At 34.1% G+C, this 27,323-nt stretch overlaps 1 protein-coding gene across 1 annotated transcript in view; it reads left to right on the top strand.

Moving 5' to 3' along the window:
- The window catches only part of ABCB7 (ATP binding cassette subfamily B member 7), a 113,967-nt gene that overhangs the window by 17,870 nt on the left and 68,774 nt on the right, over positions 1-27,323 (top strand). Inside the window, exon 2 of the mRNA XM_079123023.1 lies at positions 25,054-25,131. Within this exon, the coding sequence (XP_078979149.1) occupies positions 25,054-25,131 (78 nt within the window). The remainder of the gene's footprint in view (positions 1-25,053; positions 25,132-27,323) is intronic.

A 27,323-nucleotide genomic window follows, 5' to 3' on the forward strand; every position in this document is an offset into this window, starting at 1 on the left:
CCACATATTTAGTCAGTGGTTTTTCATATGAATCAGGAAATAAAATAAAGGCTCCCTATTAGTTAGTGCTTCACTATCTAGTATAGTAGGTATTAGCTACATATGACTATTTAAATTTTTGTTTAAGTTCATTAAAATTAAAAACTTAGTAGCTTAGTCACACTAGACATAATTTAAGTGCTCAGTAGCCATACATGACTAAGTGACTATTTGACCACACAACTGATAATAGAATATTTCAATCATCACAGAAGGTTCTATTGGACATGGCTAGTCTAAAAAGTACAGTGAGTCCTCCATATCCCTGGATTGTGCATCATGGATTCAATCAATTGCGGATCAAAAGAGTTCAGGAAAAAATTATATCTATATTGAACATATGCAGACTTTTTTGTCATTGTTCCCTAAACAACACAGTTTTGTAGCTCTTTATGTAGCATTTACATTGTATTAGGTATTATAAGTAATTTGGTGGTGACTTAAAGTATATGTGAGGATGTGTGTATATTTTATGAAAATACTATGCCATTTTATGTAACAGACTCAAATGTAGTATGGGTGGTGTCTTAGAACTAATCCTCCCTGGATACTGAGGGATGGCTAATATTAAATAAGAGATGACCACTTTCAAATTTGTTTCAGGATTGTGCTTCTGGCTGCAGTTTGAAGAACAGATTAGAAATAGACAGAAATTGTAGATAGGGGCATCATAAGTCAGGAGGATATTGAAGTAATATAGGGGAGAAGTGATAAGGACTGCACTGCCTGTCATGAGAATTGTCAGGATTTGTTAACAAACATTTTTGGACCATGGAAGAAAAAGGACGAGTTTTAGAAGTAGAATAATAACCGCTTCACTTAGTTACTTTATCTCACTCTCAGTGTTTTTAGACTACAAAATGGGCATTTGAATAAGATTTACCGTATCCATTTCCCACAGTTCTGGAGAGGTTCATGTGAAATGATATTATGTGAAAATACTTTGTGAATTATGAAGTCCTTTAAAATTTTCCATTACAATTTTTGTTTACCATGATTCTTTAATAAAACACAATCTTTGTAGATACTGCCTATATAACTCATATGAATAGGCTACCATAATTACTTCTACTTTGAATTCCTGTCAAGTAGTCCAGCTACACTCCAGCTAATTAGTGACAGAACTAAAACTGCTACAGGTCTTTTGACTTGTTTCTTCCCCTCATCTTGTTAGCTCTACTTGTCACAGTTCTCACTGATGAATTTTACTTCCTATTTAATTGACCTTTAGTGTTCCCAGATCAATTACCTTGGTAAATAGCTAGATTAAAGCTTTTTAAATAAACCTATAAATAAATAAACTATTTTTAATCCACTTCTTATATATTATTAACTTAGAATATTGTCATACATTCATAAGTAGTAAAATCATACTATATTCTGCTTTTAGACTTCATTACCACCAAATAGTTCTACATTTACAAAAAAATGCCACTATCATCGTAAGCAATTTTTGGGATGCTGGGAATCGAATTAAGCCATTTTTTACTTTGATTGAGCACCTGCCATTTGGCAGACACTGGCAGACAAGGTCATAACCTTGCCCATTGAGAAATTAAGATTTTTAAGGAGAAAACAGATAGATAAACCAATTCAAGTAAGGTATGGGAAATGCTTTCATAGATCTGTGTACATGGTTTTATGGGAGCCCAGAGGTGGAGAACCACCTTCAATCTAGAGAGGTCAGGAAAGATTTTTCCAGATGAAGAATTTGTTGATGAATATTAAAGACTTATAGGTAGATGTTAGCTTGGTGGGTGAATGGAGAAAGAGTATTTTAGGGGGTGAAATGGAAAATAACATTTCTCCTTTAGAAAATTTGTAGATTGGAGGGTGGATTGGAGGTAGACAAGATTGGAAGTATGGAGATATTTTATTTGAAAGGAATATAGAATGTTTATAGTGATATTGGAGAGAAGGGACAAGGTCTCAGTGAAGGTTATGGTGGCAATTATAGAGATGTTTAGAAGGTAAAGCTGCAAGATTTAGTGAATAGTTTGATGTAGAGCATAAAGAAGAAAAGAATTGGGAATAGCTTTCAGGTATCTAGCTTAGACAGCTGAATGGACAGTGATGCTGTGAATTAAGATAGGGAGGAGCAGTTCATGTGGTGGGGAATTAGAAAAGATGGAGAAAATAATCTCATGTTCAGTTTGGGTGATATAGAGTTTAAGCTTCTTATGAAACAGTGAAAATGTCTCATATGTGAGCTGAGTACTCAAGAAAGAGGTCTGGGCTTAACATATAAAGTTTGAGAGTCATTATTTCAGAGATGTTTTGTTTATTTTTAGTGGTAATAGATAACTTCTTGAGACTATATAGGATGAGAAAAAATAGAAGGCCAAGGAAGAATCTCCTGAAATCATTAATATTTGTGTGTGTGTATGTATGTGCATGCATGGGGCACATTTTACTGGGTATTGAACCCAGGGCCTTATGCTTGCTAAGCAAGTACTCTACTACTGAGCTACATTCCCAGCCCCTGAACCCATAGGTATCTAAAGTGAAGAATTGTCTAAGAAGAATCAGTAGTGACAGAGTTTAATAAGTGGAATAGAGTGGTATGCTAGAAACTAAGGGAAGAGGGTTTTCAGAAAGTTGGGAGTCATTAATAGTGTTATACCACATAGATGGTACATAAGATGAATATGTGAAGTGTTTGAATTTGGCGATTCGTAATTCAATTAGTATTCCTGATAAAAAGTTTCAGTGGTGATATGGGAATAGAAGTCATACTGTAGTGCCTTGAGCAGTAAGACATTATGCTGTGCCCGTCTTAGTAGATCCCATTGGGGGTATGTGATGTTGATAAAACTCATTGCTGGTGATGTTAATGCTTCTCACTTGGTGCCTAATGGGTTTCTCCGCTGAAAAGTACTGTTTCCTTCTTTATAATGAAAAACATTTTGGAAGAGATTCTTTGAGAGTGTGGAAATACCATTTTTCTCCCTTAACTTTCACCAGTTAATTTTAGTATGCATCAGTGGATCTTGTCTATAGCAATTATTACTGTGGTGTTTGCCTACTTAGAGTTTTCAATTTCTCTCATTCCTTCTGTATTTAATTGGAATTTTTCTATAGGAATAACTGTCCCTTCTCTCTCATTTAATCGTATACTTATTTATTTTAGGATGGACCCATTGATGTTAATCCAGCTTGCCTATTATTTTGTTGTTCTGTTGTTCCATCTTTAGGCCGTTGGGAATGCCTTAAGATTGACTCCTGTGTCCTTTGGTCATTCCCCCTGACTTTTTTCAAGTTGACTTTCTGGCATCACATGAAACTCCAGGTTCATCTTACATTTTCTCTGACCTAGCCCTGAAATCAATCTTTCTTCAAGGAACCCTGTACCTTTTATTGGAAAATGGTATTTAGAAACCAATATCTGGTTGCTGTATGACTATATATTTTTAAACATATCAGTTCTTAAGTTCTAGGGACAGTCATTATCTACAAACAAGTGTATTTCCTGGCCTTGCTACTAAAATTGTGTATGCTTTACAATTAGTGATGTTAACCATTAATTTCATATGAGACTGTTAAATCTAGTTTTTGTGGGAAAATTATTTTATTTGATAAACTCTATCTTCAGAAACGTGTGTCAGATTTCATTTGATACTTCCACCCTTGATGTAATTCTGTCATAGATTACTTTTTTAAAGCACTTAGGTGAAATTTACACAATATAAAGTTAACCGTTTTCAAGTGAACAATTCATTGGCATTTAGTAAATTCCCAATTGTACAACCAGCACCTCTGTGTAGTTCCAAAATATTTCCATCACTTCAAAGTGAAATTCCTTACCTTTTGAGCAGTTTATCTTTATTCCTTCCTCCCTCTAGCCCCTGGCAACCCATCCCTGTAAATTTTTCTGTCCCAGGTATTCCATGTAAATGGAATCATACAATACATAGCCTTCTGTGTTCTCACTTCTTTCACTTAGCATAATGTTTCAGAGGTCCATCTGTTTTGTGGCATGTATCATTACTTGATTTTTTTTTTGTGACTGAATAACATTTCTCTGTATGTGCACTTATATACCACACTATTTTAATCCATTCTTCTGGAGAGGACATTTGAACTACTTCAAGCCTTTTGGCTATTGTAAATAGTGCTGTCATTAACAAGTATGTTCATGTAGTTTGTATTTTGAGTACCCGTTTTCCATTCTTTTGGATATATACCTCAGACTGGGATTGTAGGGTCATAAGATAATTCTGTATTTAACTTACTGAGGAACTGCCAAACTATTTTCCACAGCAGTGAACCATTTTGTTTCCCTTAAGGAAATGTATAAACGTTTCATTTTCTCCACATCTCTGACGTGTTAACACTTCTTATTTTCTGTTATTTTTGTGTGTGTGAGCATGTTTGTTTCTATTTTTTAGTATCACCATCCTAATAGATAAGGAGTAGTATCTTTCTATGATTTTGATTTGTGTTTTCCTAATGACTAATGGTGTTGAGAATCTTCTTATGTGTTTCTTGCTCTACCAAAGCTAATGTAATGAGGATCCTCCCTGTTTGAGGCCAGCTTCATTCTTCTGCATTTGGATATCTAGTGTCTCCACACCATTTATTGAAGAAACTGTTCTTTCTCCTTGGAGTTGTCCTAGCATGCTTGTCAAAAGTTCAACTTTTCACCTAGGGATAGCACTTTAAGGTTTCTCTTTGGCACATCCATATTGCCAGCATTACTACCGTTGTGCTTTGGGGTTGTTATTAAGTAAAATAAGGATTATTAACACACAAGCACTATAGTACCCCAGTTGTCAATCTGATAACCCAGATAGCTACTAACTGACTAACAGGCAGGTAGCATATACAGTGTAGATATTTGCAATTTATATATCTGATATGGAATTAATATCCTCACTTTGGAAGACTCATACTTTCTGATTTCAAAGCCTACTGCAGAGCTACAGTAATTGAAAGTGTGGTATTGACTTAAGGATAGACCGATGGCATGGAATTAAAAGCTCAGAATTAAACCATGTGGTTAAGTTAATTGATACCTGCCATTGGATGAATTGTTTTTTCACTCTGTTGTTTCTTTTGATATGCAGAAGCTTTTAAGTTTGCTGTCCTGTTTGTTTGTTTTTACTTTTGTTGCCTCTATTTTTTGTTGTCGTATCCAGGAATTCATTGCCAAATCCTATGTCATGAAGTCTTCCCCCTGTTTTCTTCTAGAAGTTTTTAGTACAGGGTCTTACATTTAATTTTAATCTGTGGTGAAGTCAGTATTTGCACCTGGTATATGATAGAGTCCCATTTCATTCTTTGGCATGTAGATATCCGTTTTTCCCAGCACTATTTGTTGAAGAGACTGTTCTTTCCCCATTTTGTGTTGTTGGCATCCTCATCAAACATCATTTCACTATATGCATGAGGGTTTATTTCTGGACTCTGTGTTCTGTTTCATTGGCCTATATGTGTTTATGCCAGTACCACACTGTTTTGATTTCTGTAACTTTGTAATATGTTTTGAAGTCAAGAAGTTGTGAGGCTTCCAAATTTGTTCTTCTTAAGATTGTTTTGACTTATTCAAGATCCCTTGAGATTCCATACAAAATTTAGATTGTTTTTCTTAATTTCTGCAAAAAATGCCATTAGGATTTCAATAGAGATTGCACTGACTCTGTAGATCACTATGTGTTGAATGAGCATTTTAACAATGTAAAGTCTTCCACTCTATGAACATTGGATGCCTTTCCATTTGTTTATGTCCTCTTTAGTTTCTTTCAGCAAAGTTTTGTAGTTTTCATTGTATAAGTCTTTCTCCTCCTTGGTTAAATTTATTCCTAAGCATTTTATTTTAATTTTTGATGCCACTGTAAATGAGATTTTCTGAATTTTCTTTTTGTAATGTTCATTGTTATTGTATAGAAATAAAATTGATTTTTTAATTTGTTTTAATTAATTGTACATGACAGTAGAATGCATTTATACATTTTGATAGATCATACATAAATGGAGGGTAATTTCTCATTTTTCTGATTGCACATACATAATTTTTGCTTTGCACCATTACTGAATTTGTTAGTTCTGACAGGTTTTTTGCGGGGAGGGCAGTATTGGGGATTGAACTCAGGGTGCTTTACCAGTGAGCTATATCGCCAACCCATTTTAGTTTTATTTTGAGATAGATTTCTCACTAACTTGCTAAGACTGGCCTTGAACTTGTGATCCATTTGCCCCAGCCTCCTGAGTAGTTGGGATTACATATATGTGCTACCACACCCTGCCTCTAACAGTTTTTTTGAGGAATGTTTAGGGCTTTCCGCATGTATGATCATGTCATCTGATCATTCTTCCTGTCCACTTTGGAGGCCTTTTATTTTGTTTTCTTATCTAATTACTCTGGATAGGACAGCCAGTACTGTATTGAATAGAAGTGGTAAGAATGGGCATCTTTACCTTGTTCCTAATCTTGGAGTAAAAGCTTTCAGACTTTTGCTGTTTTATATGTTGTACGTGGGATTTTTATATAAGCATTTGTTTCGTGTTGAGTTAGTTTTCTCCTCTTATTATTATTTTAAGCATTTTTGTCATGAAGTGGTGTTGACTTGTATTAAGTACTTTTTCTGCATTGATAGTGCGTTTTTCATCCTTTTATTAATGTGGTATCTTAAACTGATTGATTTTCATCTGTTGAACTACCCTTGCTTTCCAGGAATAAATCCAAGGATTGTGATCAACCTTAATCATTTTATTTACTCATTAATGAACCTACTTAGTTTATTTATGTTATTTAATCTCATCTATATCTGAACCATCATCATATCATTATTTTTAAAACCTTCACTTTAATGTTCATACTTTTAAAAATTTAGTTTGATGCTTAGGATAGAAAAACTTTGAATAGCAAGTAATTATATTTTTTATAGCTAATATGGTTTTCAGGTTATTAGTCATAAGACATATTGTTCTAATATGTTTAAATTCCTTACAAGCCATACAACTTTGTTCTTTTTCCCCAGAAAATTTTGTCCTATCCAAGATCCCTTGGAATTCCATAGGATATTTAGGATGTTTTTCTTAGTCTCAGCAAAAAAACGCCATTAGGATTTTGATAGGGATTGCATTGTATCTGTAGATCACTATGGGTCAAATGGTCATTTTAACACTGTAAAGTCTTCCAGTCCCAAATGTGTGTACAATTTTGTAATGTAGTTGTCTTTTGATAAGTTTACTTTCATTTTTGATTTATTGAAGTTTGAAATTCAGAAGGACTTCATGTAAGAATTTTATATAAAAATAGAATTTTAGTGAATAAAACAGATTTCAGTATAGTCATATTGAGAAGTCAAATATTGTATTCCATCCAAGTTTCATTTAAGTAAACTTGGTTTACTTTTGGATGGCATTTCAAATGGCTTGTTAACTAATGTTTTAGTTGCCAGCAAAAGCAGTTGCTTTTCTTAAGTACAATAAGCAATAATTACACGTGAATCATAGATTTATCAGATTTGGCATTAGAAAAGACTTTAGGGGTAAACTATTCCATTTTACTGATCTTACAATTGAGTAAATGAAGAATCCCATGGCTTGTAGCATAGTGAAGTAATGAATGGACCTAGCTCAGAAGAACCAAGAGCTCCTGACTTCTAATAGAGAAGATTGTCCTGCCATGTTATTTCAGGATTTTAATTCACTTCATTTCATCAGACCTTTATTTATTTTAACCATTGCTCAATTCTTCCTGGAATTCTGACCTAAGGACTAACTGAGATGGAAGTCCACAGAGAAATTCAGGAATGGGTGAAACTGTCATTCTCTTCTTTCCTGGGATTTTCTGTTATCATGACATTTGAAGTCAACTAAAAAGTTGAGAAGTTGAACCAATTTTGAAAAAGAGAATTACTGGTAACAGAAATATCAACTTACTTCAGATTTACTATTTGTGTTTTTTAACTGTTAATTTAACAAATAATCATATAAAGAATATTGTGTGCCAAGAAATGTGGTCATCCAGGTATCACTGGGGTAAACAGACTTGGTCCTGCCCTTCGTGGGCCAAATGGGTCAAGTAGTTGGGGGTATGGAGACACAGACATGAAATGATGACAAAAAATTAAAATGCAAATTCAGAAAAGTGACAGGTGCTATACTTGAAGGTGTATGCTGCCATGAGACTTGCTAATATGGAGATTTGACCTTATCAGGAAAGTTAGGAAAGCCTTCTGTGAGATAGTGATGCATCAACTATAATCTGAAGGATGAGTAGGAGTTAAATAGGCAAAGAAGAAAAGGGAGAGCATTCCGAAAGGCAGAGGGAAAAGCATGTACTAAAACTCTGTGTTGATTGAGAGTATAAGAGCACAGGGTAAGGTGCTGTAAGACTAGAGAGGTAGAGAGCTAGGTGTGGGTCTAACTATACAGGACCTCCCGGGTCATATTAGGAAGCTGATAATCTTAGTAATTTATTAACCTATTCTTAGGTACTTATGAAGTATTTAGGATTTCAGGAAGGAATGTTGCCTAGGGTTAGGAGTTGAGGGGGTATATATTCTCAAAAAGTACCTTAATTGATTCTCATAGATAGTACCTGGGAAGATATCTACGTGCAAGCTTTTAATCTATAAATGTATAATCATACAGGTTAGTACAAAAGTTCCACATGCTTCCATGTATTGCAGAGAAGTCCTTAGTTTGTAGAGAATAAAATGAGAGGGATTCTCATATCAATAGTGCATGTGCACATTAGCAATAAATTTATATAATGCTTGAGACCCATATGATCAAACCTGTAAAACTTTACTGAAGTACATTAAAGAAAATTTAAATGAGAAAATTACTGTATTACTCAATATTATACTGATGTTTATGTCCCCCCAAATTAGTTAACAGATTGAATGGAATCCAGTCAACATCCCTACAAAAATTTAAGAAGGCCTTGACAATATTATTCTGTCAGATTGCTCTGGAAGAGTTAACTAGTGAGACAAGCCAAGGAAATTTGGAGAAGAGGGTAATGCAGGTGTGTTTGGAAGGAGAAAGTGATTCTGTCAGATATTAGACTATATTATAAAGTAAGCAGTATGGTACTGGCATATAGAATAGTCAGGGAGGTTAATGAGACCAGATATCAAATGTTGAAACAGACCCAAATATAAATTTGGTATTTGACAAATTCTTCAGTAGAGGAAAAAAGAGATCTTTATTTAATGTCATATGCCAAAAACAATGAATGAGGAATTAAATATTACAAAATTAAGGGGCTGGGACTATAGCTCAGTGGCAGAGTGTTTGCCTAGCACATGTGAAGCTCTGGGTTCAATCCTTAGCCCCACATAAAAAATAAATGCAATAAAGGGCATGTTGTCCGCCTACAACTACAAAAATTTTTTAAAAAATTAAAAAAATTTTAGGATGTACCAAATGAAACCTTAAAAGAAAAAAATAATGACTATTTCTTTTTAAATATTTGAGAAAATAATTTATTAAGAAAAGCTATTCTGTGATTATTTGTTAGTTCATCAACAGTACAAAAATGATGATTTACAGTAACACAACAGTTTTGCAAATCAGATATAACAGAAGGAGAATTACCACTTTTTAAGCAGTATCATTTGTGAATCCAGGGACAAGGTGCAATAGGGAGGGCAGAGACAATGAATATATCTTAAAGAGGTATTATTTTACTTCCAGGGTAAGAATGGATTTTCTAAGAAAATGAACAAAGAAACAAAATTAATTTAATGGTGAAGTAGTAACATGCCTTTGACATAAAAACCATAAACATTTATAATGTAAGGCCACAAAAGAGTTGATACCCTTATATCTGAAGAACTTGTACAAACGAATATTTCTTTTATAAAAAGAATGTTGGAATGTGTAGAGGGAAATGAGGGGTGGGAATGGAGCGGGGAGAAGGAAAGATTATGAAATAAGACAAACATCATTACCCTGTACGTGTATGATTATACAAATGGTGTGACTCTACATTGTGTACAACCATAGAAATGAAAAGTTTGTACCCCATTTATATACAATGAATCAAAAAAATAAAATAAAAAACAAAAACAGCTATGGAAAGAAAAAAAGACTAAAAATCCAATTGAAAGACAGATAAAGAAGTGAGCAGGCTGTTGATAAGCAAAAGGAATATGGAATGGATAGTCAATAAGTAAAAGAAAAGATGCTCAACTTTTTTTTTGAATCAAAGAATGATATATACCTCAGTGTTGCTGTATTCAAATGACTTTTATGTACCACAACTGGGAGTGTAAGTTGGCACAGCATTTCTGGAGGGCAGTTTGACAAGCAAAATAAAAAAAACCTTAAAAAATGTTCATGCCGGGGCTGGGGAGATAGCTCAGTTGGTAGAGTGCTTACCTCACAAGCACAATCCCCAGCACTGAAAAAAAAATGTTCATGCCCTTTGACCCAACAGTTCTTCTACGAATCTATCCCAAGGATATCATCAAGAAAGTACACAAAAGTTTATAAGTGAATTTAAGGATATTCTTTACTGTATTCATTATAATAGAAAAGTTGAAAGAGTTTTATAACACTTAGGGAAATGGTTAGAGTGTGTTTCAGCAATCAGAATGATGTTTTACCAAAATATTTAATGATGGAGAAAATGCATGTGATATAATATTCAGTGTAAAAAGCAGAATACAAATTCAGTAGGCCAACTGATTTTAATTTTTAAAAAATTTAGCCAAATTTTTAATTGACATGTAGAGATTATAACATTTAATGGGGCATGATAATTTGCTACATGTATTCAGTGTGTAATGATCAAATCAAGGTCATTAGCATTTCCCTTTTCTTAAATTGAAAAATATATATATGTGCAAGAAAACAAAGATTGAAAGAAAGCACATGCATTGCTTGCTTTGGCAGCAAATGTACTAAAATGGGAATGATGCAGAGAAGATTAGCACAGCCCCTGCACAAGGATGACATGCAAATTCATGAAGCGTTCCATATTTTTTGTGATGCTGTAATATGTTGAAGTAAATCTATATTTTAAGACCCCACTTATGTTTTCCCCTTTGCTGTAACCTTTAAGTTTCTCCAGGAAACAGCTGCTAGAACCTGAGCCACTTTCTGCCTGTGTGACTTGATTCAGAATTATAAAATATCAACATGCTGGTAAGAGATGACTTTAGCTTATGTGTCCTGTGCTGCATATTGCATCCTGATCACATGAAGTCTAAAGTTTTTTAAAAAAAAAAAACTTCTCAAGATTTTGTCCTGGTAGTGTAGCTTCAGCTTCTTTTCCCAAGTCTGATAGCTCATAGGTAGAATTATGAAGAAGAAGATAGGAATTTTGTGGTAGAGGAGAAGAATAATAAGAGAAGTGCTATAGCTTTGGTTTCTAGTTTCTCTGGAATTTAGTTTTGACTCTGGGATGCCTTATCCTTCCTACATCCTGCTTTTAAATTAAAGAAAGTATCAGAACAAGACCAGACATGTGATTTCATGGAAGCAATAACTATAATACACTAATAAAAACATTAAAAGAGGAATCTTTTCTCTACATTGATTCCCAAGCCTATCCTAACCTGTCATCCTAGTTACCTATCAGTGAGAGCAGAGGCCTTCCAGATGGAAGGGAATTCAATTAAACCAGTGTTTATATGAGCATTTTCTCAGTGAGGCGTTATGAAAGTTGATGTGGAAGATACAAGACATGTTTTGTGCCCTCATTGAATATATAGACTAATTGGACAAAATTTAATACTTAAACCTAAATTTTAAAAAATGATTTAAAGAATAGTTCAGAACCATAGAAGAGATTACTTGACCAATTGATTAATTAACCAATGAGGTAGGTAAATAGGCACTCAGAAGAGGGAGAATTACTTTAGGCTTGGAGAAGAGAGTGTAAGGATAAGATTTAGGAAGGAGGTAAAATTTTGAGTGAAGTCTTGAGGAATGAGTTGTATTCAGATAAAGAGGAAGGGAGAAGACATTCTAGGCAAGAGAACTGATGGTAGTAAAAGTGTAAAACATGTCTGAGGGTTAGTGAATACAATTATCCCTCAGTATGTGTGGGGGATTGACTCCAGTACTCCCCTCAAATACTAAAACCCACTGATATTCAAGCCCCTTGTATAAAATAGCATAGTATTTACATATAACCAATACCCATCCTTCCATTTACTTTAAATCATCTTTAGTTTACTTTACCTAATGCAATGTAAATGGCTTTGTAAATAGTTGTTATACTATATTGCTTAGGGAATAATGACAAAGAAAAAAACCTATATGTGTTCAGTACAGATGAAACTTAAATATTTTCAATCTTTGGTTGGTTGAATCTGTGAATGGAACCCATGGATAAGGTGGTGTTACTGTACATCAGTTTGATTGAAGTGTTGAATCAAGAGTTAGAACTGAGAGAGTTTATGACTGAAAAGGTCAGTTGGCATCAGATCAGCAAAGAATTTGAATACTGTTCCAGTGATGTTACAGTTTATAGGGAACTGTTTGAGAATTTTAAGAGTGTTAAGGGTTTTGAAGATGATTAATCTTGAATGGTATATAGCAGTGAGTGACAGGTGTGAGCTTGGGCTTAGGTACTGTGCTCGCTGCATCAGAATTACCTTGGGCTCTTTAGAAATAGTTTCAGATCTCTGTATCACATCCTAGAAGATTCTTGTTCAGCAAGTCTGGGAGCATAAAGAGCCTATATTTTATAAAAACTCCCAGAGGGTTTTGATGGTAGTCAGGCTAGGAAACTGCTCTTGTATAGAAAGTATGAGATTGTTTAAAATGTAATTCTGAGTATCAAATTCCTTACTAATGGCTGTGAAATGATATAAAATGTATTTCTTTTTTCTTTAGTATTAATATCTGGTTTGTAGGAACCCTTATAAAGATATTTTATCAAAACTTAAAAAGAAAAATATTCTAAAGCAGCCAAATAGATTTGACCAACAAAATTGCCAAGCTTGATTTTGTATATTGTGTATGTATGTGTGTGTATATAAGCATCTGTGTACATATATGTACCTAATAGCTATAGAATACATACTTTTTTTCCTGCTGATCCTCATTTGTATATACAACATTCTCTCCTTATCCACATTTCTCTTTCTGTAGTTTCATTTACCTGTGAGTCAACTGCAGTCCAAAATATTAAATGGAAAATTCCAGAAATAATTTCCAAAGTTTTAAATTATATGCCTTTTTGAGTAGTGAAATCTTGTGCCATCATGCCTGGGACAAAATTATCCCTTTGTCCAGTGTATCTAGACTGCATATACTACCAGTCCACTAGTGACTCATCAGACTAACTGTTGGTATCACAGTGCTTGTATATAGGATATGGTGCTACCCACTAGGGATCTGGGAACATATAGATATGTGCAGATAAAGAGACTACTGAGGGTTCTAATTTCTTCATATCCTTGTCAACATTTCTTAGTATTTGTCTCATACTAGTAGATGTGAAGTAATATTTTATTGTGATTTTATCTTGCATTTTCCTAAAGACCAGTGTTGTTTAGCATCTTTTCATGAATTTTTTCTTAGGCTTCTTTAGAGCAATGCCTATTGGAACTTTTTATTTTTAATTGGGTTCTCTTTTATTGTTATTACAAGTGTTCTTTATATATTTTGGATACCAGTCTTTTACCAGCAGTATCATTCTTAAGTATTATCCTGTCCTGTGAGTTGTCTTATACTTTCTTGTCAATGTCCTTTAAAGTACAAAAGATTTTAATTTTAATTAAGGTAAATTTATCTGTTATTTTTCTTTCTTTGCCAATGCTTTTAGTGTCTTGTCTAAGAAGACTTTGCCTAAATCACGGTCATGTTAAAATTCTTCTGTATTTTCTCCTAGGGCTTTTATGGTTCATATTCTTCCAATCTGGTATGTAATGTATTTTATGTGTTATTTTGCCTGTGAATATCCAGTTATCCTGGGAGCATCTAGTGAAAAGACTATTCTTAGTTGCATTTAATGTTCTTGATACCCTTGTAAAATTCATTTGATCATAAATGTTTGAATGTTCATTTCTAGAATTTCCATTCTACTCAATTGATCTGTATTTCTGTCTTTGTGCTAGTATCATCCTGTTTTAATTACTGAAGTTCGTATTAAGTTTTGAAATAAGGAAGTGTACTTTAATTTTCAGGAACATCTATTACTCATTTGCTGGATATTCTTTGTCTCTATCTCTTCAATCCTTTTTTGTCTCATTATTTCTTTTATTTTGGGGGGCTGGGGTCCTGGGGATTTTACAACCAGGGGTGCTCTACTACTGAGTCACATCCCCAGCCCTTTATATATTTTTAAAATTTTGATACAGGGTCTCACTAAGTTTCTGAGGCAGGCTTTGAACTTTCAATTCTTCTGATTCAGCCTCCCAAGTGGTTGTTATTACATGTGTGTGCTACCATGGCCAACTTGTCTCATTTCTTCTTGAATTTTAACATTTTCTTACTTTTTACTTTCTCTTTTTCTGGAGACATTATTCATTGTGTTTATTCTTACTTGGGCTTTATTTCTAAAGTGTCTTTTCTAATTCTTTCTTGTACTCTGTTATTTCTGAGTTTATCTAATTTGGATTTATGTTGTTTTTCCATATCTTTTATCATTTTCTTAATTTCTTTTTAGCTTATTTTGAAATAATTTATACTTTTGATGTGTTTTATAAGCTTGTTTTTCTGTTGTTTTCCTTGTCCATAGGGCCGTTATTCCCATTATTTTCTATTTTTTATGATAACTTTGTGTGAGTTTGGTGTTGAAACACTTCTGCTGCTCATTTTTATGTAAAATGTTTTTTTTTCTGAACTTTTAGATGCTTTGGTTCAGATGGCTTTTCTAACTTCACAGAACTCCCCTTTGTGTTGTTTTCAGTGGTAACCTCTCTTCCTTTCCTTTCCTTTTGTTTAGACCTTCATTCCCCTGGCTTCTGTTATTCTTTATGTGTCCAATTTTAATTCTCTTTCCAGTAGTTTCTCATCATAGTGGCCTAAAAGGGTCAATTTTTGTTGTTACTGTGCTGGAGTTGAACCCAAGTCCTCATTCATGCATGTGTTCTACCACTAAGTTAAACCCTTACCTTTCACTGGTCAGTTTGGAGAGTTTCTGAGTCTAGACTTCTTCATCTCCTTCAAACCTTATCTCAGAACCCTTACGTTTATTCATTGTTGGAATGAACAAAAGTTCTTCCAATTTGAGCTGCTATTCCTAGTTTGGCCAATATGCTTTCCACTGAGGTCTTTGCTGTTTGGAGATTTTCTCGGTCTGAGGCTTGCTCATGCCCTCGGCTTATTACTCCAGAATTACTAAGACCTTACAGATCACGTGGCTGTTGGTGGTCTTTCTCTATGCTCTTGTATTTTGAAATTCAAAGGAGTTTCTTATATCCTGATTTTGTTGTCTGTGTTCATCTATTCTGTTCTTGGTTTTATCTAGTTTTTTTGTTTGTTTGTTTTTGCGATGCTGGGGATTGAACCCAGGGCCTTGTGCTTGCAAGGCAAGCACTCTACCAACTGAGATATATCCCCGGCCTAGTTGTTCTGTTTTTAACATGAGAATTTGGGAAAATGAAAATAATGTACTTCCATTGCCTTACCACCCCCCACATTCTGAGCTTTTAAAAACTCTTTATTGAAGTATATTTTATGTGTAGAAAAATGCAAATATCATATATTTTTATGAAGACACAACCATGTAAATTGTGCCCTAAATGCCATAATATATGAAAAATTCTTAATTTCATATAGAAATCTGTGTTCAGCATTATTTCCATTTAATGCTTTGAAAATCCTACTCCATTGTCTTTTTTTTTTTGCATCCAGTATAACTATTGAAAAGTCTGATGTCCATTTGGTCTTTTTAGTTCATATGTTATATGCTTTTTCTAGATTCTTTTAAAATGTATTATTTTGCTTTGATATTTTAAAGTTTCACTATGAATATGTTCAAGTGATATTTTCTTATTTCTCCTTTTGGCACTTTATGGTCTCTTCTAATATGAACCCTTTCATCTTTAATTTTGGCATATTTAATCTCCTTTTTATAAATATTTCTTTCCATTTTAATTTTTTCTTTTTTTGCCTCATATTAAGTACATACTAATACTTACACCTTTGTTTCCTTTTATTTATTGTTACTTTTCATACCTAATATTTCTATTCTGTTTTCAAAGCTCTTACTCTCCCATACATCTTCTTCCCTTGCCTCTTCCTTTCTAGGCTTTTATTTTCCCTGTCTGTTATTCATTGCTCTGGACATATGCCTTTGTATTCTTTCAACACATGACCCTTGGAAAGCCACTTGAGGTCCAAGGTAGTTTTGATGAGTGCAAAAGCAAGGTAAACTCTTGAGCTAGTTATTCAGGGATCTGCCAAACAAGTCAAAATATGCAACTGGATTTCTTCGAGAACAAGATCTGCTTTCCCCTCTGATTCCAGCAAGTAATATCTAGAAGTTGGGTTACTATCCCCATGGGGGATTGGGAGGATTGTGTGTGAGTAAGTACAAATGTCACAACACTTCTGAAATTTATCAGCTTCTTTTTTCATTATGTATTCCTGGTTGCTGTTAGTTTTTCATTAGATTCCAGAGTTCAGAAAAACTTGATTCCTATCTGACAGTTTTTGCCAATTTACTCATTGCATTAGCAAAGGGATGAGTTTTTGGAGTTTCATACTTTTGTCATTTTTTGTTACATCACTCCTATATTTTCAACATCACAATTACATTGATGCTCGTACCAAAAAAATGTTTATCTTGTTCATAATAGAAAAGTATTCTAGAACTTTCAAGGTTATTGATCTGTAAGATGACAGTAAATTCAGTAGGTCCAATGACATTGCTGATATTGTTAGTATTAATAGTGTTAGCAATGGATATCTCTATTATTGGCTTTGTGACCTTGAGGAAGTCAGCCTCTGAGCCTCAGTTTCTAGTCTACAAGATGGTGGTGGTGGTGGTGGTGGTGGTGGTGGGGGTGATGGTGATGGTGATGGTGATGGTGATGATGATGATGATGATGATACCTCTTATAGAGTTGGAGAGAGAAGTGAAACAATGTAATGTTGGGCATTAGACCAGCCAGATAGCATGTGCCCAGTTAATGGTAGACAATGCTGTTCTTACCAAAAATGATTGTAGAATATCTGTTCTTTTTTTTAAAGTTGCAGTGGCAGAGCAGCAAGGGCTATATTCAAAGCATAAAGTGAACCACTGTTACATTTCCCCACTGTCAATTTCTATGTTCCATTCTATGGAAAAATGGGCAACAGCATCTCCAAGCTGCTTCCTACTGAAAGAGGGGGAAGTAACTCCAAATCCTTGTTCTCTACAGGTGGGCTGTGAATAGTTAAGGGCATTCAGCATCAGAGCAATCCAGAGATCCACAGTGACAGATGGCAGGTGACTGGACAAGGCATATGTAGAACAGGGATCATGCTAAGACAATAATAAACAAGACAGCAAAGCATTACTTTTTTGTAAACAATTAGCACAAAAGTAATTAGTATTTCAGCCAGTCTCTGAAAACCATGAAGACAGTAACTTATAATCATATCAGTGAAAAACAGATCAAGTTTATCAATATAGGAGATTAGGAAGATTTGTAGGTCTATGAGATCAGACTCAGATTAACTCAGGACAAACTTGCAACTCTAGAGTCCTTTGTGATCATTATTATTAAGCACTCCCACACAAGAACCTCCTTTATAGACTCCAGCTTTATTTACTTTTGGTAGGTCTGCAACAAGTATACATCTTAAGTTACATTAGAATAGCTGTTCTTATAAACATTGCCACATAATCTAAAAACCCTTAATAAGCCAAGATCAAAATGAAAATATGAAAAGTTGTAATGTACTAACTACTCTATCTTCTAGTGAATTTGTTGAACTGTTCTGAACCAAGCATCTCTAGAGATGAAGTAGAAATAAAGGGTTTTTTTTATGGTAGATGATGTGGCAAGGCAATCAAGATACCATCTCGTACCATTTGTCTTGCTGGGACATTTATTTCTGGATCTGTCAGTTTTAGGATGTAAACTCCTAAAATATAAAGGCCATGCATTTAGAAATTTTTGTTGTACACAGTGTGTAAGATTAAAACCTTTATTGTATCACAGCAGTGAGTGCAGTTTGAGAAGTTTGGGAGGGCAATTTAGAGCAAAGTTTTATTCTTGTAACATTCTAGAGTGACTTGAAGGCGCTTTTTTTCAATCAGGGCAGCTTTTTAAAAATATAACTCTTTAACTGCTTCTAGGACAGCTGTGAGTTTTCTACCTGGAATTATTTGAAAACAAGAGTTCTAGTTATTGTATGAATCATGGTCACCTTTTGGAATTGTTGAAGTGCCATTGAAAAGAAGAGTGGATATTTTTAGAAAAAATGGGCAGATTTTCAGGGCTTAAATAGTCCTACAGAAAAATGAGAGGGAAGAAAAATTAAGACCTTTTTCTGTTTGTGTGTTTTGAGGGTGAGCTTGTAATATCTTGAAAATGTCTCCTGTTTTACTTGAGAAGCTACTTTAGTCAGTTTGGGCAATAATAGTGTTATCAGAAACACACAGTTACATTCTAAATCATGTTTCTGTTCCAATAGACCATTAGAGATAATGGAATAGGGGTTAGCAACCTTTTCAGACTTGAGTACCATTAGAAGTACTAAACTAACAATTAAAAATAGGCAGAAGAAAGATAAATCAAGGAATACATAAAAAGAGAGGAAACGAAAAAGGGGGTAGCAGGGAAATAAAGAGAAGACACTGTTGCAGACCGTGGCAGATTACGCTCAGAAATTGATCCAAATGCCTGTGCTCACCTACCTCTCTTGTAGAAATTAGCCTTCAGCATACTATAGAAACTAGATGTGGATAAGGCAAAAGTCATTTAAAATCCAAAAAACCAAATACCTTCTTTAATATACCTTTTCTTTTGAATGCTAAGCAGGAACTCATTAGGTATCACTTGTAAGTCCTGAGGTTAGGTTTGTATTTGTATCAGTATTCTTTTAGACTAAACCTGTTTGTAAGCAAGTTGTGTCATGAATTTCCTACCAAAGGACTGACTGTTATCCGCCTTGCTGGAATGGTTATAAAGAAAACCAGGCTGTTTTGGATATGACCTGCATAGTAAGCTTTGCAGAATGAACCAAGCAAATGAAAATACTATCTTTGAGCTGAGGGTGATTTTCTGGGTAAGTTAATCATCAGTGGCAATTTGACACTTCCATAAAAAGCAACAAATATAAATGGCATTTATAGAAAAATATAAGTAAACAAAGTGGCAGAGCTACTGATTCATATTGTCCAGCTATGGATCTGAGAGTTAAGATGTGCTTGAGGGTTCTCTTCCAAGTACACATTAGTAAACAAAGAATAAGACTATTAAATTACTAATAGTTGAAACTGCAAAATAGCAGAAAATAGGTCCTTTTCCACTTTCTCAAACTCTTTCACATTATCTCAGTATTCCAGTTTCAGAGGGAAATGTACAATAATGTCTCCATTCCATGCACAAATACAATAGGGCTTTGACGCTTAAAAGTACTGAGAGATTCATACCAGTTTATTTAAGTTTTAGTGTTCTTAACCCAATAAAATTATTCTCTATAGAACATGTCCTTGGTAAATTCACTCAATATGATAGTTTTGTGTTTGTCTCCTAATTTCATGATTTAAATGAAGTTGGTTCTGAAGTTTTTTTCTTAACTTTAATATTCAGGTTTATGTGTGCGTATGGTTCTGGGGACCGAACCCAGGACCTCACAGATGTTAGGATGAGCACTCTTTCACTGAGCTGTACCCCTAGCCCAGTAAACGGTTTTTATTGCATTGAATTTGGCAAATGCTGTATCATTCTTTGTTACACTATTAGCAAGCAGCATGGAATCTCACACCACTCAGCTAAAACTTACAAAGCAATTGACCAAGCTTCCTGACAAAAAAAAATGAGCTTCTTATGTGATAACAAGGAAACTTACTTCATAGAAGTTGCCTGATTGTACAACCATTAAAACTCTATGAAGTCTTGTACTGCTGCTAAAAAGGACTAGCTGCTGGTGTTATCTCCCTAGAGGTGTGAAAATTTGGTAGATAAAAGGAAAAATATTTGAGGAAGAAGGGAAATCTGTACGTATTTTTGTTTGTACATTGCTTTTTTGTGATGGCATTGGTGAAATTTTTTTGATGGGGAATTTTTTTTTACCATGTCATTCTCAAAAATCCTTGGAGGTTGAAGGATTTTAGAAGTCATCCAGAGCATGGGTCAGAAATCTATATAGCATTTGGACTAAGATGGATATGTTAATTTGTTTGACTATAATAATCATTTTTATGTATACACACATACACACACATATATCAATCATGTTGTATACCTTAATATATATATAAATAAAATAAATATAAAATATGTAGTAGTGATATGTGCTATTAGGAATAATGCCATATACTGGGGATAGAAAGTATGTGAGGATTGCTATATTTTGCATATTATACTTTTATGTTACCTTCTTTTTAAAGTTAACTTTCCCTTTGTTAATAAATATTCTACCCCCAAAATTACTATCTAGCTCTTTATAATTACCAACAGCATTCTGGAGTCATCAACTTTTATAGTAATAGAGATATACCTGATGATTTTGTGGTTTAATGAAGACTCAGGTGATGAAGAGAACTGTCCAGAATGCTATGCTGCCATTTATCCATTCATTGAAAAGGCATTTTTTGAATACCTAACACAATAAACAAATCCTTTATCCTCCAACTTTCAGCTAAGAACTATAATTTTAAAATATAAGAAGTCAGCCTAGCATTCCTTTCTGTCTCCCTCTCCCTCTTTCTTTCCCTTTTCCTCTTTGTCTCCCATACCTCTCACCCCCAGCTAGTTTCTAGGCAGTCGAGTAGAAAATCACGTTTTATATTGTACTCTTACGCTTTTAAAGTACATTAAATGTAGTTTCAAATCACAGCAGTTTCTCTTTAAGAAGGTATTGAGAGCTTAAGTGTAAATGTCTTAGATTATGATCACAGTTGATTAATAATGAGATGTTAATAGTATTCACAGATAACTATTTGACATTGTTAAGTATTACATGCATCTTCAATGAATAGTTGTAAACTTTCTTTTTGTTCCTGAAGTTTTAGGAATACAGAATATGTACTTCATTCTAAAATCCTTGATAGGTTGAAAATGAGTACACTGTTTTAAAATTACTTTTCATTTATTTTTCCTTGCAATGGCTAGGAATCAAACGAAGGACCTTATATATGCCAGGCAAGTGCTCTACCAATGAGCTACATCCCCAGCTTTTTAATCTCTTTTTATTATTAGATAATTGTTCAAGAGTTATAAACATAGCATAACTTGAATTTTGAAAGTTAAAAATCAATAATAAGTACTAATGAAATTTATTAATAGAATTTTTTTGTAAAGATTGAATTTTACCCTCAAGGGAAAATATAATTGTAACGTGAATGGGTTTCAGTTTTATTACTCTTTTCTTTTGGGTCTTGACCTCATTTACCTAAAGGAAGTTCTGTCTACAAGGTCAATGGTTTTAGTGTTTTATTCATTTTATAAATCTTTTTTTTCTGTACTTGGGATTAAACTCAGGGGCACTTTATCACTGAGCTACATCCCCAGCTCTTTTTATTTTATTTTATTTTTATTTTGAGACAGGTTCTCACCAAGTTGCTTAGGATCTTGCTAAATTGCTGAGCCTGGCCTTGAACTTGTAATCATCCTGCCTTAGCCTCCCAAGTTGCTGGGCTTACAGGTGTGCACCACCATGCCCAGCTTTATTTTATAAATCTTCATTGAATATCTGTACAGAACATGGCTTTGTGCCCATTCAGCTATGTAGCAAAGATTTATGTATTTAATGATTAGTAAAGTGCTGTCCTACATGAGAACATGCATTATTTTGCTCAGAAGTTATAGATTCTTTAATTTTGGTTTCTTCCACAATTTTTTCTTTTTTTAGGTGAAATAAACACAACACTAGTGAAAACATTTTAACCTGCCCCCTAAAATGAACTGGCAGATTATCATTTTCAATATACTTGATTTCTTTGGAAGTTGTGCACATTTGCCATGTCTGTTATCTTCAGTATTATATGGTTTATTGCTTTGTATGTCTTTGGAGGAATGGTGTTATAAATAAAATTCAGATGGTAGGTATATTAAAGAGTAAGTTATAATCTACTCAGTTATGTTTTTAAAGAATTCTATTAATAACACCAGGCTTTTGTTTCATTTTATAAAAATCATAGAATTTCAGAGTTGAAATGGCCTTCAGAGTGCATCTAATCCAAACCTCTAATTTTCAAATCAAGTTTCACAGAATTAATCTTGTTTTCTTCTATTGTTCACCTACCTCAGTTTGTATGAGGAAGATGTTTTGCTATAAACCCTTCCCTTGGGATTTTAAAAGTAGAGCTAGTCTCTAATTTACAAAATCAAATTGTTTTAGAAATCTGTATAAGTCTGTTGTTTAGATCTCAGCATTTTTCCATAGAAACAATAGTGGTAGGGTTCTAGGATTAGCTGTTAAAAGGTGTTATCCCATTGTGGGATTGAAATTTTTATCCAAATGAAAGATGTTTTGAATAATCAGTGCTGGTTATCTCTGGGGAACAGGGAGTAGTGACATAATAGAGGAATATGTCAGGATCTCTCTTTTTATCTCATATTATGCATGGTAGTGAGTACACATGTATTTATTTTATTTTCTGTTTTTTATATGCCTGAGATATTTGATAATTTTAACACTACTTTTTTAGTATTAGAAATTCTGCTTGGATACGAACATTCAGAAATTATTTACCTTGAATTCTGATACTTTAGGGAAAAAAACAGTTGGGTTAGAGAAGTATAAAGAGGTAACTATAAATTGTGAAGGGTTTTATGAGTTCTTTCAAGGACTTAGGTTTGATGGTAGTTATCTTCATTGTGCACAGTACCACTTCAGAATGTTTTTACTGTTAATTTAAGTGTATTGCCAACAGTCTTTTTATCTAGCAGACATATATAGGCATGGTTTTGAGAAAGGAGAGAAAAGAAGATAGTCATTTACTTGAGATAACTGGACAAGCTGTGAAAGGCAAAGATTAAATTGCATATGCAAACATGGGCAAGCTCTTGCTTTGATGTAGTTACTCAAACTAGAGTCTTGTGAAAAACAAGAAAATGGGAGAATAAAGCTTGTGTGAGAGTCAAATATGGAGAAAAGGGGAGTGAGGAAAACAGTGGAATTAAGCACCAGAAGGGCATCATTGACACTGGATGGCTTGATTATTGTGGTAAAGAGATTTTGAGGGTATATGAATTGGGGTAGGAGCTTCAGTTCAGCACAAGTGTCCAAAAAGCCATTGGTATTACTGAAATCTTCCTATATCGGTGATTGCATTACATAATAATGGTTATTTATTACATTATAGGAAAAAAGCTGGGCTAATTTTCTCAATAACTTGGTTACTTATTTGTGTATGGAGGGTTTTTTGTTGCTATTGATGATTTGGTTTTTGGTATTTTGCAATGTACAACCTTGTTTTTTTATGTTGAGGCATTAGTTTAGCTGTACAACTCATGTATACCTTAGGAAAGCCTAAGTATTACCTGCCTTCTGGGAGAAATGTGACTGAAGGGAAGTTTTCCTCACTATGTCAGTGGTACATTTCAGAAAGATGTGTGTCCATTTTTCAGCTATTTGGTATTACCATGGAGAGGATCTTTATTCTGCCTTTTTCAGCTCTACTTCTGGAATAGTACCAAGAAAAAAATGCCCTGAGGAAACTTTCATTGGATTCCATCAGCTAGTTACATAGAAGTGTTCGGCAAAACTGATCTTGTGACTGGTAGCTAAATTTAGTATTCAGATTAAGACTAAAGAGGGAACAGACATTTGGTAGAGCACAATTAAATGCAGTAAGGGAGTTAGAATAAAAGAGGAGTGTTTGAAAAGAGTATAAAAACCATTTAAGAAAGAAATGGGATTGAAGTCTTTGGGGGCTTTAAGAAACAAAGATACAAAAAAGAAAAGGAAGAGAAACAAAGAAACTGTTATGGTTTAGATATGAGGTGTCCCCCAAAAGCTCATGTGTGTGACCATGCAAGAAAGTTGAGAGGTGACCTGATTGGGTGATAAAAGCCTTAACCAAATCAACATGTCAGTACACTTGAATGGATTAATTGGGTGGTAAGCATAGGCAGATAGGATGTGACTGGAGGAGGTAGATCACTGGGGTCTTGCTTTTGGGGTATATAGTTTGACCCTGGTGAGTGGAACTGTCTGCCTGCTGCTTTGTTGCCATGTCCTGAGCAGCTTTCCTCCACCATGCTCTTGCGACTTGATGTTCTGCTTCAATCTGTACCCAGAGTAATGAAATTAACTGTCTATTAACTGAGACCTCTGAAACTATGAGCCCCAAAGAGACTTTTCCTCCTGTGTTGTTATTGTCAGATATTTTGGCCACAGAAATGAAAAAGCTGACTAAAACAGAAACCTAGAGAAAAGGAGGATGAAACTAAAATACAATTTGACATTTTTAATGGGTGATATAGTTTACTCTCTGTAGCTGGACCATAAATTTGATTTTTTGCCTTTAAGACATGTATTAAAAACATAACCATCTCTGTAACATTGGTATGATTATAACTTTATGATGTTTTATGTGTTAGTCAACTTTCCATTGCTGTGAAAAAATATCTAGATTAAAAGGAGGAAAGGTTTATTTTGGCTCATGGTTTCTAGAAGTTTAAGTCCACAGTAACTTGTTCCTGTTGTTTTGGGCCTGTGGCAAGGCAAAAAACATCATGGCAGGGAGTGGATGGTGAAGCAGAGCTTTTCACCTCATGGCAGCTGGGAAACAGAGCAAGGAGCCGGGGTCCTAATATACCCTTCAAGGCATACCCCCATTACCTATTTTCTCCAACTAGTCCCTACCTCCTAAGGTTACCACCACCTTCCACAGGGTCATCAGTTGGGGATCATGTCTTCAACACTTGAGTTTTAGGGGACATTTAAGGGTCCACTCTGAAATTATGCCCCCTCTTTTTTTTTTCTTTCCAGGTCCCAGAGTCATTAAGAAATGCTACGTGGCAGAGATGGGGTAAAGACAATTCAAGACAGTTATTAGATGCTATGAAGGTAGGATTAAGTCAATACATCTACATATAGTAGGAAAAGTGTGCAAGCCCTTAGAGCATTTCCCAATTTATACTACATATTTACTATATATTTTGTATTTCCCAAATAATTACCTTTTTTCACATTTTTCTAAATACTGACAAGAAGCTATGTTTCTGTTACTAGAAATGCAGAGAAAAATCTTGATAGTTTTCTACCCCTGGAGGAATCTATTTGAATCTCTTCAGATCAGTGCCAACTGGAGTAACATTTTTCAGAAAGCTTTTATACATGTAATGGCAGCTTGTTGACACTTAAATTTATCCTGGTAATTTGTACCTGATATATGGAGTGCTATAGTTTTTCAAATGAGTAAAGATTTTCAGATAGCAGAATACCAAGGGATTCTAAGCTTATTAGAGCCCATGGGGTAAGTGATGCCGAGTTTACATGTTGATGAGGGTTATTTTTCATTGCTAATATAAGTGAAAGACATTTTTAAAAATTCCCAGTGCTTTAAAATGAGACATGTAAATCTCCCTGATAGAAAAAGACTAAAAAATTAGAAGATGGTCTAAATCCTGAAAAATTTCTTATTTTTTCTTTCTAATAATTGTTTGCCACAGCAGTACAAGGCATTGTTCTAATTTATGCAGAGACTGTAGAAATGAATTAGATTTTCTATTATTAAATTAAAGCTTTAAGTGGAAAGTGTGCTTAATGTTATTGCCCATGATACCACTAAATTTATTTATATCTTGGTTTTTTTGCTTCGTTGAAGACCTCATTATTTTGTGTGTGATATGCACCAGATCCTTTATAAAAGTTGTTGCTCAGCCTTTTAGAGGAAAAAAATGTCATAGAGAGACATCACCAGACTAAAAGTTACCTTTTGATGTTTTTCTTTTACAAAATGCTTTGAGATTGTTGATCTAAAAATCAATAACCCACTTATGGCAATTGCTTTTTGTGTCTCAACTGGTGAGAATGAGAAGTCACTTTTGCTTTTTTTAATTCCATTTTCATAACTTGGACCTGAGCTTATATTGTTATGTGCTATATATAGTACCAATACATGTTTGCATTTGTAAAGAACTCTGTCCTAGTTTATTAATTATCGATTATTGTGACTACTGAAAAGCATCATTTTGTTAGTTAGCTTTATACTGCTGTGGCAAAATAGTTTTAAAAATCAACTTAAAGGAAGAAATACTTATTTTGTCTTATGGTTTCTGAGGTTTCAGTCCATAGTCACTTGGTCCTGTCTCTTTGGCAAGGCAGAACATTATGGCAGAGAGCATTTGATAAAGAATAGCTACTCTACTCATGGCGTGTGGGAAGGAGAAAGAGACAGACAGACATAGGGAGGGAAGGGGAGAGAGAGACAGGGACAGGCAGGGATAAAAAGAGGGTATACCCGTAGAGGACATGCCCCCAGCAACCTATTTCCTTCAACTGGGTCCCACCTCCTAGTTTCTACCACCTCCCAATAGCGCCACCAACTGGAGACCAAATTTCAACATGAGTCTTGGGAGGACATTTCCAGATCCAAACTATAAGTCACCAAGTCTGTGTTCTTCATTAAGCATTTTTTAATTGTGAAAGCACTTTCAATAATAGCAAGCCTAAATTTTAAGCCTATTACTATCTTGTTAATTATTATAGTAGCAATCTAAGGTCTTTTAAAAATTTATAATCAGTAAGATAATAGGTAAGGCTAGTTGGGAAATTTGTAGGTAATTGTTTTATAAGCTAACTTAACAAGCATGGAAATATGTCTTGCCTGTATATAAGACACTGTGGTATGTATCATGGGAAATAAAAAGACAAAAGATCCTGTTCTTAATCTTAAGAAATTTATTATGTGAGAAGAAAGACAAAATGTGCTTACAAATAGCTGTAGTACAGGATAGAGTGAAATATTTAAAAATACCTTGTTTATTAATATGTACATGAACCATGTACATATTAATAAAAGGATCAGTTGTGTAAAATCAACATGTTAATTGTAAAACAAAAATATATGCACAAGAAAAGCAAGTGATATATAAATTAACTATGTGTTATCCTTGCTTGCCAATAATAGAGCAATGGATTAACAGGACTATAGTAGTGAATGGCAGTAAGAGCCAGTATAAGTCAAAAGTGTGACTTATCGATTATTAAACATTAATTAATTAAACATTAATTTCATAAGCTATTTAGAGAAAGTG

Source organism: Sciurus vulgaris (genome assembly GCF_902686455.1).
Source record: "Sciurus vulgaris genome assembly, chromosome: X".
Classification (NCBI taxonomy): Eukaryota; Metazoa; Chordata; class Mammalia; order Rodentia; family Sciuridae; genus Sciurus; species Sciurus vulgaris.